The sequence below is a fragment of the Myxocyprinus asiaticus genome, chromosome 40, assembly GCF_019703515.2.
Source record: "Myxocyprinus asiaticus isolate MX2 ecotype Aquarium Trade chromosome 40, UBuf_Myxa_2, whole genome shotgun sequence".
In the NCBI taxonomy this organism is placed as follows: domain Eukaryota; kingdom Metazoa; phylum Chordata; class Actinopteri; order Cypriniformes; family Catostomidae; genus Myxocyprinus; species Myxocyprinus asiaticus.
In genome coordinates this window covers 23467088-23481751 of record NC_059383.1, presented here as the reverse complement: position 1 = coordinate 23481751, position 14664 = coordinate 23467088, and the positions used below count along the sequence as shown (strand labels likewise).

Genomic DNA, 14664 nt, shown 5'->3' with positions numbered 1-14664 from the left:
GAACATTCTTTTAATTTAAAGTCTTCCCGTTCACTGCAGCTCTCAAATTTAATTTTCCATTCAGCATTTTGAACTGGCACACTTGCATTTGTTCATGATTAATGCGAGAATCAATACTGACTGGCGTAAATGATGTCAAACACATGTAGATAAGAAAACACGTGAATGATATATATCAGAGTATCGGTGGAGGGGAAGATTTTCAGTGAATAATGGCTTAAATTTCAGTCTGGCATCAGAAGACTTGGATTATAGCACATGAGTGACATGGACGCTATGAACTGTATGGAAAATATCTGCGTTAAGATTCTTTTAAAAGTTATGTTCCTCTGAAAAAGTAACAGTGTATAGGTTTGGAACAACATTAGGTTGAGTAAATAAAGACAATTTTTATACGTGGGTGAACTATCCTTTAAACTTTGAAAGTTTAAAGAAAACACCTGCAACAGATCATCAGAGTGTGGTCTGTCTTGGGGGATTTTCTGAAGGCAAGAGTCGACAAAATTTCTCAAATAATCCGTCCTAGAGAGAAAGAATAACATGGCAGGTTTAATCAATGACTGAGGACTGCGCACTAATACAAACAGGTTTTTTTACATGCATATGAGGAATCACCATTCACTTGACTGCAGCGTGGGGCTCTCATTCTGCGCTATGTGGTATAAGGCACTCATCGCATTCATGTTAAACAGAGGGGGCTTCCTTTCCGCTACAGCAACAGGGAGAACCAAAAGTAAGATGTAGCCTTTCACAACATTAAATAAACGCATAATTGATTTTATGTTGAGCGGCACTTGTGCATCATCACCTAGTTCTATGCAGGTGATCCCAAGAGACCAGATGTCAATCTTTCCATCATACTGTCCCTCATCCATGGCTAGAATCACTTCAGGGGCCATCCTGTGAGCAAACGGAAAGTTGTATTAGAGATGCACCAGGCAGTGTTAATTTACTTCTTATATGGTACAAAGACAATCAGTGTGCATACCAATATGGTGTCCCCACAAAAGAGTTGGCTGGAGAGGCGATGGAGGCAGATCCGAAGTCTGCCAGTTTGACTTGTCCAGGCTCGGTAAGCAGGATATTCCCAGCTTTGATATCCCTAAGTGGAGAAGACGACGTACACAGAATAGTCAAGAGTGGGGTGGTTTGGGGGTCTGGGTAGCTCAGTAAGCAAAGATGCTGACTACCACCCCTGGAGTCGCGAGTTCGAATCAAGGGAATGCTGAGTGACTCCAGCCAGGTCTCCTAAGCAACCAAATTGGCCCGGTTGCTAGGGAGGGTTGATTCACATGGGGTAACCTCCTCGTGGTCGCTATAATGGTTCTCGCTCTCAGTGGGGCGCGTGGCGAGTTGTGCGTGGATGCCGTGGAGAATAGCGTGAAGCCTCCATGGTAACGCGCTGAACAAGCCACATGATAAGATGTGTGGACAGTCTCAGATGTGGAGGCAACTGAGATTCGTCCTCTGCCACCCAGATTGAGGCGAGTCACTTCGCCACCATGAGGATTTAAGAGCGCATTGGGAATTGGGCATTCCAAATTGGGGAGAAAAGGGGAGAAAAAAAAAAAAAAAAAGTTGGGTGGTTTTCTTTGACACCAACAGGCAGTGCAGTATCCAAAGTTTTCAGTAAAATCTCATGATAAGGGATTGCATTAATAATATTAATTAATGAGGGCATGCTAATGCGTTCTAGGGCCAGTTTACATTCCCGCTGTCACTTCCGGGCTTCATCGTGCCCATTTTCCGTTTTACCCTTGGGCCACAGAAGGCCAACTGGGGATTGAGGCATGGTCAATGTCAGAGGCAGCGTTTAGCGAGATGCTCATGCTATGTTCCATTCAAGTCAGATGTGGAATATTCCTACTTGATATCTCCGATCTCCGACCATAAAGGCATTCCATTGCCATCATGCTCAGAAGATAAAGTTTAAACAAACAAAACTGCAATGCTCCCGTTAGCTTAGCAGGGGCTTCAACTGTCTCCAGAAACATCTCCTAGCAACCCAACTGATAAACAATGCTGCTAAGCTAACATTTGTGCTACAGGTGTACGCTCATCAAAAGAGAGTTTAATTTATAGTGTTTGTACACCTGTCTCTGCAGACGTTTGTTAAACAAGATTTAATATCTTGTAATATAGGAACTTTGACTCACTGATCGATATTATTTAATAAAAGTGAATGTTTATCACTAACTTTGTACACCTCTGGGTCCCGACATGTTTGTGTGACGTCACACACCAGCATATCGGTGGAAAACATTGCCGACACAGTACAAATCCTTTAAGATTCACAATGGACAAAGCGGTGCCCAAAGGAAGAACTTTCCACGGTTCGAGATCATGGACGGTGTGCTGGGACTTTGTCCTGCTGTTAGTGAAGAGAATGCTGATCGATTTTGGTCTCGCAGCTCGAGGTCCGAGGCTACTGGCCCCGGCTGACCAGTTAATAGCCCTGGCTCGCACTGGCCCGAGAGTGGAAAAGCGGCTAATGACTCTTTAGTGCTTTTGAGGAAGCACTTTTTTGTCTGATTCATTACAAGAACTGGCTCATTTGTTTGCGAATCGAACTACAGTAGGTGCAGTAGGTATATTGTGCGTGCATGCAGCCAGCGAGGACAATGCAATAGAAAGATTTGTGCTATTTTGCAGCACCGTCTTTCGCACGCAACACAATCAATTCAGACTGACAGCTCAACTAAAACCATTTCTTTTGCTGTGGTGCTGTAGATTTAATACTTGAACTGTTATCAATTCCAAACACTACTCATGATACAGTGAATTTACAAAGCATGTTCATAAGCCAAACAAACTAAGCAGACTCACTGGTGTGTGCACACACACACACACATACACACACACACACACACACACTTGCATTGGATAGTGAAAAAAGCACTAACCTGTGAATCATGTTATGGGAATGAAGGTAGGCAAGGCCCTGCAAAGCACCATGGGTAATTGCTGCAATCTCAATTTCCTGAAGAGGCTTTTTGTGAACTAAGGATAAAAAAAACATGATAATGGGTGTATGGTCACCAAACTGACAATCAATAATTAAAAAGGAGATATTAGAATATGTTAGTCTCAGTCACCATTCACTTACATTGCATCTTTTTTTCTAAACAATGAAAGCAAACGGTGACTGAGACTGTCAAGTCTGCGCGTAAAAAAATATCACGTAAATGTGCACATCCCAAACCAAGTTTGGTACAGGTGCAGAAAAAAAATAACAAATGTAGAAAAAAAAAAAGAGAATAGACCACACAGATATTAGAAAAAAGTGATATTTCGACCAATTTAGTCTTTTGTTTTTCTGCTTAACATCTACTTTTGTGTTTGATGGGGGGAAGAAAGTCATAGGGGTTTGTAACAACATGAGGCTGAGTAAACAATGACAGAACTTTCATTTTTAGGTTAACTATTCTTTTAAGTCTAACAGTCAACTTGAAATATAATAGCACAAATCAAAATATTATAGCTTAGTATTCAAGATTCACTTTTGCTTTGAGCATAATTGATGCTTGAAGAAAATATTGATACAGGTTTCATAAAAAACTGAATGGTATCTCACCTTCAAGGAGATCAGAGGCTGACCCCAAACAATACTCCATGACAAGCTGAGGAAGGAAAAGAAAATTAAATATTTCATAAATATTTGGTAGTGTTGGGGTAAATGGACAGAGTATACAACTGTTGTTGAAATACTCATTATGATGCTTCACCCATGAGAGAGAGAACGAGAGAAAGCCAGGGAATGGTGAGATCTTACCCATGCTGTGTGTTCCCGCAGGTAGCATCCTTTATATTCTATGCTGTTTGGGTGTTGTATTCTCTGGAGGAATTTGACTTCCTTAATGATATCCTGCCATTTCTAAGTAAAGAGAAGATTAAGTAAGACCAAAAAATGAGCAATCATCTTGAAAATAAGTGCCTCTCTTTCCATTAATATACAGCTCCTTCGAAGTGTGCAACGAATTCCAATAGGCAAATCAGTTTCCACTATTTAAAACGAGCAGACTGAACATATCAACTCACTACCATAGGTCTGAAAAAGAAAGTCAGTCCTAAGAGCTTCTGAAGAATAAACACAGATTACATCTAATCCGATTACTGCTAATCTGAAATTACAAGGGAAAACACAGCCACCCACTAAACTATGAATGGCCTTTGCTTCAATATGAGGTGTTACACGAGAGACTAAATGTGACTGCAGCAATGGATTCTTTAATTGTTGCTTAATAAGGATTGTATGATGTTGAGCCAAGCCATTGTTAGTGAAATGAGATTGGATTGCCTGTGATGGATACATATCACATTTGCTATTGGTTCTGAACCAAATATAATAAGGGACAGCACACAGAAACCATTACATAATTGAATTTCCATCATGTCTACCCTCAAAATGCAGAGAACTGTTGAATCCACAACAACAGTTGCATGACTGTGTAATGACAATGGAATTCAGGAAAACTGACCTCATTGGACTGTTTCCCACTGTAGGACATCTTTTTGATGGCCACCACCTCTGCAGTCCGCACATCTCGGGCCTGAGCAGGGAATACAGCAGGTATTTCACAATTTACCAAAACATTTTGTTGGCACTTGAAAAGGGTACAAAAATTTCTTGAAATTCTTTATAAAAAAAATAAATTAAAAAAACCTTCAGAAAATGTTGTATGCACAGCTGAAAAGGTTATTTTATAATTATTTCAACATTCTATGAACAAATTACAAACCTGTTACCAAAGTTTGGGACAAGTCTGAATAGAATTTAGAACCCTGAAATGTACTGTTATATAGAAACTTTTTTTTTTTAACTAGCTACTTTTTATGCTATGCTAATTTATGTTAGGTAATATTTAATCTAACATATAGAATAGTTCTCCACCATAAGAACATGAGATTTGTGTCTTTATGCTTAAAAAAAAAGTACACATGCTAATCTGTGCCCTATTCATACCTCAAGCACAGTTGAATTTGCAAGATATGTTAAAGACCCACAATGGATAACAACAGATGACACATGAAATACGTACAAAATAAACAGCACCGAAGCTGCCATGACCAATCTCACGAAGGTCTGTGAAGAGCTTCTCGGGGTCCTCCTTGAAGAAGAGCTCTGCAATATCGGGGTCCTTCAGGCTCCCTGCCCGGCTGGTGGTGGGCATGCTGCGAGCCAGGGGACCCGGCGCACTCGCAGAGGACTATCTGGCCGTGCGACTGCGACACGTCAGGCCCCGCTGGTTACTCATCTGCCAGAGGGAGGCAGTATATGCATTGAGACCTACAGTAGAAAGACAAATGTCAACACACATGTAAATTACGAAAGGTTTGTGGTTTGTGATCGATTGCTTTACGTGTCAGTTACCCGGCTCTTCATTGTCAATTTAAGCCGTTTAAGCCAAAGGTCTGGCTACTCGAAACTAACTTGATCACAGTAAAAGTCATAACCTCGGCTCAGATACTGATTCCAAATAGGACCTCACCTTTTCTGTCTATAAGCTGTAAATACAACAGCTTTAAAAGTACAACAGCTGATGTGCTCCCAGTTTTCTCATTGACCTGTTCTGCTGCATTCTTATAGCATCTTCTGGATTTTTCATGTTTGGAGGGAATTAAATCAATGTGTCACCAAGTCGTCAAAGTGTGGGCGTATTCATAAACCATTATAGACAATTAGCTGGATGGATGCTCCTAAGAATGAATGACTGAACTATACTGTGACAATGGGGGGGGGGGGACAGATCCCTGTGAAGACCACTACAGAACCCATGCAGGAATTCTTACAGTTCAATGGCAAATCCATCCCTCCACTCTCTTTACAATGCTACTGAACAAGGACATTATAGCAGCATAAATCTGAGTGGAATTTTGCTTATACAAATATGAAAACGTGTGAACCACTTTCTATGCTTTTAAGCAAAGTGCTTTCAACTATGAAGAGAGCACAATATTAGAGTCCCTAAAATGTAGAAAACTACAGTATTTGTTTAGAATAAATCTCCTTTTATTCTCTGCTGTACTGCTGTCATTTCTTAGCACATGGTCATCAGATCTACTGAGAAGAGCATAGACAAATAGACAAAATCATAACAACATTTTCTCTTAAAAGTCTTAAGGAATCCTGTCGTTCACCAAACTCACCACAGATTTAGCTCTTCAAGACTTTTTTTTTTTTTTTTTTTTTTTAAACAAGCAAGCAAGTAATGTCTATTCCTTCAGAAATGTGACAACACAGAAAGGAAGCTGGAGTCACAAGACAGGCTGAGGAGGGTGACTACCAAATGCTTAATGGTTTGACAGGCTTGGATTTTATTCTTTTCTCCTCTTGAGCTATAAAATAAAACAGAGGGTAAATCTTTGAGAGACCTAGAAGACCAAGATGAGGAGAGCTGTCAATAATATAGCCTAATGTGTGACAGCTGTTTCAGCAAAAATTCAGAGGTAGTGTGGATCATTGTATGAGAAAGTGAGTTTCACATGGTTGCTAATGACAAACTGTGCACTTTTAAAATCAATCAGATTTGTGAGATTTTTAATTAAAGGAATAATTTACCCAAAATCCATGTCTTCTGAAGTAAAATGATTGGTTTTGGGCGAGAAACAGACCAACATGTAGCTCCTTTTTTACTATTATTCTAAAAATATGCAGTTACATTTTGGTCTGTTTCTCACCCAAAATAGATTTAATCACTTTAGAAGACATGGATTAAACCATTTGAGACGTATGGCTTATCTTTCTGCTGCCTTAATGTCCTTTGTTTTGGAGCTTGAAGGTTTTGGACCACACTGTATGAACAAACACGCATCATGTATCCTTTAAAACTCTTTGTTTGTGTTTGTGACGAGGAGGAGGGCGTGGCCGGGCCGTGATGGAGCACGGCCGTTGCTGAATCAGCTGATCAGCGGGAGAGCGAGATAAGGGGCAGCCGGAGACGCCGGTTCGAGAGAGAGACGCACGCAGCTGCGTTGCATGTATGTCTGTGTCCTTATGTTTTATGTTGTTTTAAGTTCATTTATATTATTAATGTTTATGTTTACTGTTCGGCCAGTTCCTGCCTCCTCCTTGCTCATCCTTATACTGTTACAGTGGTGCCGAAACCCAGGAGGGAGGAGGGATGTGCTGTTGCAGAGTCCTCGCCGCTGTCATCTGCCAGGGGAGCAGCCGCGGCCATCTGCCTGGGGATGGAGGGGTCGCTGCCAGCCGGTGAGAGCCGGAGGAACCGCGGCCGTCTATCCGAAAAGGGGAGGAGCAGTTCCGTCCGCCAGGGGCTGTAGGACTCACTGCTGTCCACCGGGGGAGGAGCGAGCTGGCGTCCATCAGAGGGTGGAGGAGTGGTTGAGGACCGGGCAACAGCGCGTCCCGGAGCCGGCGAGCAAGTTCTTCTTTCTCTTTCTTAGTGTGTCTCCGCTCGCCCTTTCCCCATGCCTCCCCTCGTCTCTCCCCCAGGTTCACAGGAGGCGGGGTGGACCACCGGCTGACAGAACGGCCAGAAGGGCAGAATCTCCCCCTAAGAGATGGGGTGGGAGTTAGTCAGACCCGTGGCACCCCAGCCTGAATCAGGCAGGGGAGGAGTGTGACGAGGAGGAGGGAGTGGCCGGGCCGTGATGGAGTAGCTTAATCAGCTGATCAGCGGGAGAGCGAGATAAGGGGCAGCCGGAGACACCGGTTCGAGAGAGACGCACATAGCTGCATTGCATGTGTGTTAACCTCATGTAAAACCAAGCATGGATCTTCACAACCATGGTTAGATGTAACATGTTTTCTATAACACAAACTATGATATTTTTGTAATGAAAAATAGTACCCTGAACACTTTTAAAAACTACAAATACAAAATATAAACATTTATAAACAGCCATATGTGTAACAAAAATGAATGGTATTCCCTCACTTCCCTAATGTTGTCTATTATAAATGTAATAGTGCTATAGTAGTGATATGATTATATCAATTATGCATTTATTTTTGCCTAAAAAGTTAATACAGTTAGTGTCAGTATTTTAAAGCTCCTTGGTTAGTGTTATAGTAAATTCATGGTAGTTTTTTCAAGGGTGGTGATGTGAAAAGTCTGTGCATGTGACAGAGTTTTCTCCCATTCATCTCGTCAATGCTGTTTAGAATGTCGGGCCGTTTAACATGGTTTCAATTCATTAAACCTGTTATATAAACAGTACAATTTGAGTCACACCTGTTAGGAAATATGCTTCTTAATCCCAAACACTAACATTGTGAATGCAGCCACTTTCAGGGTGAATACACATTTAGGACAAGGATGAGCAATAATTATCAAATATGCTCTTAGTCGCTGACTACCACACCTGGAGTTGCAAGTTCGAATCCAGGGCGTGCTCAGTGAATCCAGTCAGGCTTCCTAAGCAACAAATTGGCCCGGTTGCTAGGGTGGGTAGAGTCACATTGGGTTAACCTCCTCGTGGTCGCTATAATGTGGTTCTCGCACGCGGTGGGGCACGTGGTGAGTTGTGCATGGACGGCACGGAGAATAGCGTGCCACCACGAGGACCTAGAGTGCACTGGGAATTGGGCATGCCAAATTGGGGAGAAAAGGGGAGAAATAATCCACACACACACACACACACACACACACACACACACACAAAAGATGCTCTTAGCACCACTATTTACACTTGGCAGTCAAAGTATGACGTTGTGTGATTTGCTGATTGCAAAAGCAGCCAATATTTCACAACATAAACCCAAAGGTTTCGACTTTAGTAATGACTTTTTTTCAGGGCAGACAAACTAACCCCACAGGACACAATCTTGTCACACAGTATATAAGACTTTGGCTGAGCAAGTCTAATTAACTGTGTTGAGTTCATTGACTTTGTTTTTTTTATATAAAAAAAACACTTCCTTCAGGGATATCAGAAAGCATCAGCCTATTCTATGGCGATAACATGTAGCATTTCAGAAAAATTGCTGAATTACTCATTACAGATGCTCCTCTGGGACCAAACAGAAACCAGCACTGCAGACATAAACCAATAAAGAATTCTGTTATACACCAGAGACTACTAAAATATTTATAATGTTTTTAATCCAACTTCTCAAAAGTGCATACATAATTAGCATACATAATTATCACTTCACTTTTTATAGATGCTGGCAATAAAAAAAAGGAAATTGTATTTAAGCTTTGGGTAAATTGGAAAAATATAAAGAATTGCATTTCATTTTACGCATTTCAGATCTAAATGGAAGTGAGAGTTATAGTAATTGAAGAAGGTCTGCTCAGCGCAATATATGACAATTAGCTCTTAAGGCCCAGGTATACTTCGTTTTTGCATGTTCCGGATCGCCTCGCGCCTGGTCGACCGCGTTGCATTTGTGAGTATACTCTTCTGACCATGAGCAAATAAGAACGTGTTTGACGCATGCCCACTACAACTTCTTTGTGATACTCTTTTAGTAGAATCAGTGTCCGGCACATGCACAGACGATGCGCACAGACGAAGACCGCATCCGCGAGTTGAGATAATCTGGCCGCGCGGACTGGATTATGACGAAATTTACGTCACGCATACTATGTGCGGAGCGATCGCCAACATGGACGTGCCAAGTATACTTCTGCCTTTATGTGTTGCAGGGTAGTGGGCTGGGTGGCTGTAAACTAAAAGCATTAAGTAAGGTTGAGCAGGCATAACTCTGAAAAATGTGAAAATAATTGTGGTTAACGAGCAGTCCATACTAAATCTTAACCTGTGCCTTGCATCTTAGTTGAGTCTTGCTTAAGCAACATTCCATTGTGCTGCCTGTAAGCAATGCAAAAACTGCAAGATCGGAGAGACAGACTAGTAACTAGTGTGACACAGACAGGAACTTGGCCATGATCTCTGGTTAGCCTTGTAGGAATTCCCTTCAACACACTTTTTTAAAGTGAGCTAGAGAGATTTGTTGGCACTTAATCTCCAATAAGCAGTGTGGATTTAGGGTTTGGCTTTGTCGGGTCTTAACCTCTGCAAGGAATTCACACCACGGTTAAATCATTGCCACCCAACACTCTCACTTTCTCAACATTGAGAGCAGCTTTCATAGAAACTTTCTGCAATCTTTCAGAATGACTGAAAACATCAAACTAGGCCAAATATGAGGCAAGCATATTCAAAAATCATATTTTTTATTGGAGCATGTAATTTACTCAGCTGCCCAAGGTCACGTTATATGAATGAATGCAGCTTGATTATTGCGAGCAGCCGAGAACACGGACTTCTTCCCGACAGCTCTAACAGTAAGTTGCAGGCGCATTTCAACAGCATAAGAAATTGTTGACTGACAAATATCAAACTTCCAAAGAGTAACACTTTGAAAACAACCTCTCAAACTATTTCATAACTGACACAACGTTTTCTGCTGGTCTGTTTGGAAACCAAATCTAACAAAGTAGAGCAAGGCATTATATTGCAGAGAAAATAAAAACAACAGACTCTGAAGAGTCAAAGAAAAGGTGGAGTCTTGCTGAGAGTTCAAGTTCATTATTTGGCATTCCAGGGCACCCCATTCGCATTTTAAATATCCATGGTTTTCTGACTGATTGTATACATGTTTGCATTGAATGTTTCCTCAACCAAGCAGCACTAGTTTCACTTGCAGGTTGAATACCCTTTCAGAAGATAAGGGTTCTGGTGGCATTGTCTGTCCACACATTGTTATTGTTTGATAGTAATAGTGCAATAGTTAATCAGATCATGTTTTCGCTCAGCTTGTGAAGTCATAATTCAGCTGTATACAGAAGTCAAACAATAACAGACTTGTTCTTTCGAGTTTGTCTGTGTGAAAGAGCATGACAGTACTTTACTGGAATTCTCCTTTATTGATCAAGATCTCTGCTGTTAAATTGTTCTCATGACAGAAGGTTCCTCCTTCCTGGTCCAGGCATCCAGTTTAATTTTTCAAAGGTGACATTCTCACACACTAATCAAGTTCAGATATTTCTGTTATTTCCCAGTGTGTCACTAAACTTCAAGAGCATGTCAGAATTTTAATTAAATATGCAATGCATGCCAATTAAATGGAAGTTTATATGTTAACATTCAAACCAAAGTGGTTAGTCCAGTCACTCATATTTCGAACAAGACAGTTAAACAGGGCAATACCATATTATCAAACAAAAGTCTGAAATGCTTGTTGTGTTACTAGTTCGGTCTACAGAAACAGTACTGCAAACATAGGCTTAAAGTTAGGCTAATACAATGCAGTTTTAACATGACATGTAGTCAAAAATGTGTTTGTGATACAGATTAGCTAAAGGTGTATATTGATCTCTGATATTTAAAGCACTGTGACTCCAATTTTCATTTTAGTATAGTAGAACATTTAAGATGTGACTGCGAGTATGAATTGACAATTAAAATGTTGGCAGAAAGTATTGAGCGCAAAAGAGAAAATACAACACTGAGAAAGTGCTAGTAACAGATATGAATATAAACAGAATTTGCGATTAAAGCCAAGGTGAACCACAGCTGTTCAAAGCCATTTATAATGGAGGAACCAGAGAATGAATTGCTGTTGCTTACTAGTGTCACTGCAATAGGTTGACCTACAGCAGGCCCTTTAAACCATTAATGTAAATATCATTAATCATGATAATTTACCCCACAGTAGGTTGAAAATGCTTGCCTGTAAGACTAAACTGAGTAGATTTGGCAATACCGTCCAATACCACCATTTATTACACGGCTCTCTGGAATAAGCGATACTAATTGGTCAATGGCGCCATCTTGAGGCCTGATATTTCTTAGTAACAACCGCACATCCACATGGCAGACCGCTCATCCAAGTATTGCGAGCCATCTTTACTACAACTAGGATCACTGTGTGATCTCTACAAGTAAGCTAAAAATAATTATTTAATCTCAAATCAATGTTTCATGTCCTTTTATTTGTTCATTTGGCAAGTAGTCTTGTAATAATCAGGATAATGAGGAGTCATTTTCACAAAATAAACATCAACAGAACTCCAACGCAAACAGGAGGTTGTTTTCAGCTGTTCAGTGATTTCTTCTCAAATTACATAATTTCAACCAAAATATTTTATTTCGATGTATTTACTTATTTGGTTAGTAGCCGTGTAATAAGCGGGACAATGTACATTCAGCCGGTTATCTCAAAATGAACCCCTTCAGTCTGGGTATATTTTTACTTACATAGCACTTATGTGATTTTGCAACTTGAATATTTGTATATGGGTGGGTTATAAACATTCACCAATATAAAAGGCAACTGCCTATGAGATGTGGCTCATACATTATTTCATGATTAATATAAATGTTAACATCGGGTCACTATAAACAACCATAAAGTATAGTTGTACAAAACAGTATAAAAAATTATGTAGTGGAATGGAATAATTGCTTCCATTTAGTATGATTCACAAAAATGACAGTCTGGGAAGGTATGATATAATGTTACAGAATCCCTATGCCAATTTACCACTTAGGTAAACAAGGAAATAATGCTAAATTTGTCCCTAAAATTGTTATTTCAGTTAGTCATCACATCCTTGAAAACTCCCTGGATAGCACAGCTTTATCATTCATGTTAATCATATTAGAATAGCTTGTACTTAGATTTTAGCATGAATAAAAACAACCACATGCACCTTGCTAAGAACAAAAGATAATTAAAAACCACGTTTCCATTATTCATTCACTATATAATATGCATTGGGGCATTTGTAACTTGCGTAGGACATTTAGAAAGCGTTAAATGTAACATGAACACATATACACAAGCCGACTGATCACCAGATCCACATTCACAAAGAAAGGGAAGAGCAGCGCTGTCCTCTTCAACAGCTCTCAACAGACGATCGATATTCAGGCTATGCGTCTGTTATCAGAGACGATGGTGTTTGAAAAATATCTATTACACGGGGTAATTGAGATAAGGAGCGAGCTGTATTGTCCAAAGGCCAGGTGACTATGATGCTTTGTAATATAGGTCTAGGGAAGAGCGCAAGGGCTGTTAGCCAGTCCGGTGTGTGTGTTACGCAATGTCAACACAGAGAGATGAGGAATGCGGCGCGCGGCAATTAATACAGCGAATACCCAACTTGATAAAACAGGGCTTTAACGAACTGTTTGCTTGTCATAATAGCCCTTTGATAGTTATTTTATAAAATAATGATGACAATACACGACAACAAGGCAATTTCGCTTGATTTTACTTAGTTAAAGCATGCTGTTGGCAGAGAGGGAGTGTCATTGTAATAATACGCGACCATAAACAATGTCTTAGTAACTACGAGGATAGCGGATTCGTTTAGTTAAACTTAGTAGGATTTATTTAGCATAACAAATGCACAATTTCCCCAACTCTCGGTTCAATCTTTCAAAGCATTACATGGGCTATGTAAGTTGACTAATTTTAAACATTTAACTAGTTGGCTACATTCCCGAAAGTCTATTCGACACTCAATTTTTGACTGTCAACGTTCATTTGCATTAATAAATCACTATAATACATGTATATAGTAACCCTGCATGGTGGAAGAGAAATGTCATGTGCACAAAATAAACCTACCTAGTAGCAGAATTCCCTCTCATTAATGACAATCAATTGTTATTTTGGTCGTTTCACACAAAAAGTTGTGGACCAAACCAAAGCCCAAACCCAAATTAGCCATTACATCTACTAATGTATGTGAAATGAGCGAGCTGTACTGCTAGCTGAGCAGTTAGTGGAATGTTAGCCAAGTTTTCTTCGTATGACGACAAAATAACGACACGACTGTTACGAGACATCGGTGCGGTCGTGACAATCACAGATAAACGGCGCGTTTGGGGGTGTAGTTGAACTTACCCGTCCACCAGGCCAGGTTTGAGAGCACTCCAAGAGAAAACCTCAACGTGCTAATGTGGCTAACCTAGCCCACACCAGTTAGCATGGGAGGAAACTGTGAGAAAACAGGAGAGATTTGTAAACAAAATCTCTTTCGTTTATTTCCTCGGCAGCTCGTATAGTGAAGAAGAGTCGGTGTATTTACAGCGTCCAAACTGTCGGCACTGACAGCGCTGAAGGTGATGACTCACAGGGAATATAAACTAAATCAGCTGGGGCCCTTCAAATCTAGCCAATTTACAGCTAACTCCCTACTCCCAGTCAGTCACTTCCAAAAAATGGCGGCGAGTAGTTTTCACCTCCTTTCCTTCGTGGAAAACACGGGAGAATGATGTGGGTAGATCGCTAACCAGCACCATGAGAGCTCTCTATAACCACTCGAGACGTGACAGTCCCTCTGTTCCGCTCCACTCAATGTCGCCCCGGCCGTAAAAGTTCCTCATGCGTAACGCGTCTGTTGTGCTCTGAGTGGCCGGGCAGTGATTTGATTTTCATTCATCTCTCTCTCTCTCTCTCTCTCTCTCTCTCTCTCTCTCTCTCTCTCTCTCTCTCTCTCTCTCTCTCTCTCTCTCTCTCTCAGTTTCAGTTTTAATTTTAAAGTGCTTTATTGGCATGACAAATATTTGTACATTCGTATTGCCAAAGCATTTACAGCTGAGCTTTATATACAAATAAGACTGCAAGACGAAGACAGTGCAAAACAATATACATTATATAATAATAAGAAAAAAGAAAGAAATATACAATGTATAGTTGACAAATAAGGTAAAATGGTAATGTTAAATAATAAAAATAAA

At 40.5% G+C, this 14664-nt stretch overlaps 1 protein-coding gene across 2 annotated transcripts in view; it reads right to left on the bottom strand.

Moving 5' to 3' along the window:
- The window catches only part of LOC127431350 (serine/threonine-protein kinase TAO1-like), a 32517-nt gene extending 18162 nt beyond the window's left edge, over positions 1 to 14355 (bottom strand). The window contains exons 1-11 of one of the 2 annotated variants that reach the window (XM_051681768.1): positions 13829 to 14355; positions 8326 to 8538; positions 5040 to 5287; positions 4479 to 4550; positions 3773 to 3874; positions 3575 to 3620; positions 2904 to 3000; positions 989 to 1102; positions 809 to 900; positions 616 to 709; positions 441 to 522 (exon numbers count right to left, since the gene is read on the bottom strand). In XM_051681768.1, coding sequence (XP_051537728.1) covers positions 441 to 522; positions 616 to 709; positions 809 to 900; positions 989 to 1102; positions 2904 to 3000; positions 3575 to 3620; positions 3773 to 3874; positions 4479 to 4550; positions 5040 to 5171 — 831 coding nt within the window. In that variant the 5' untranslated portion in view covers positions 5172 to 5287; positions 8326 to 8538; positions 13829 to 14355. The remainder of the gene's footprint in view (positions 1 to 440; positions 523 to 615; positions 710 to 808; positions 901 to 988; positions 1103 to 2903; positions 3001 to 3574; positions 3621 to 3772; positions 3875 to 4478; positions 4551 to 5039; positions 5288 to 8325; positions 8539 to 13828) is intronic. The other variant, XM_051681767.1, reaches the window with a different exon arrangement.
- Between the last annotated feature and the right edge of the window lie 309 nt (positions 14356 to 14664).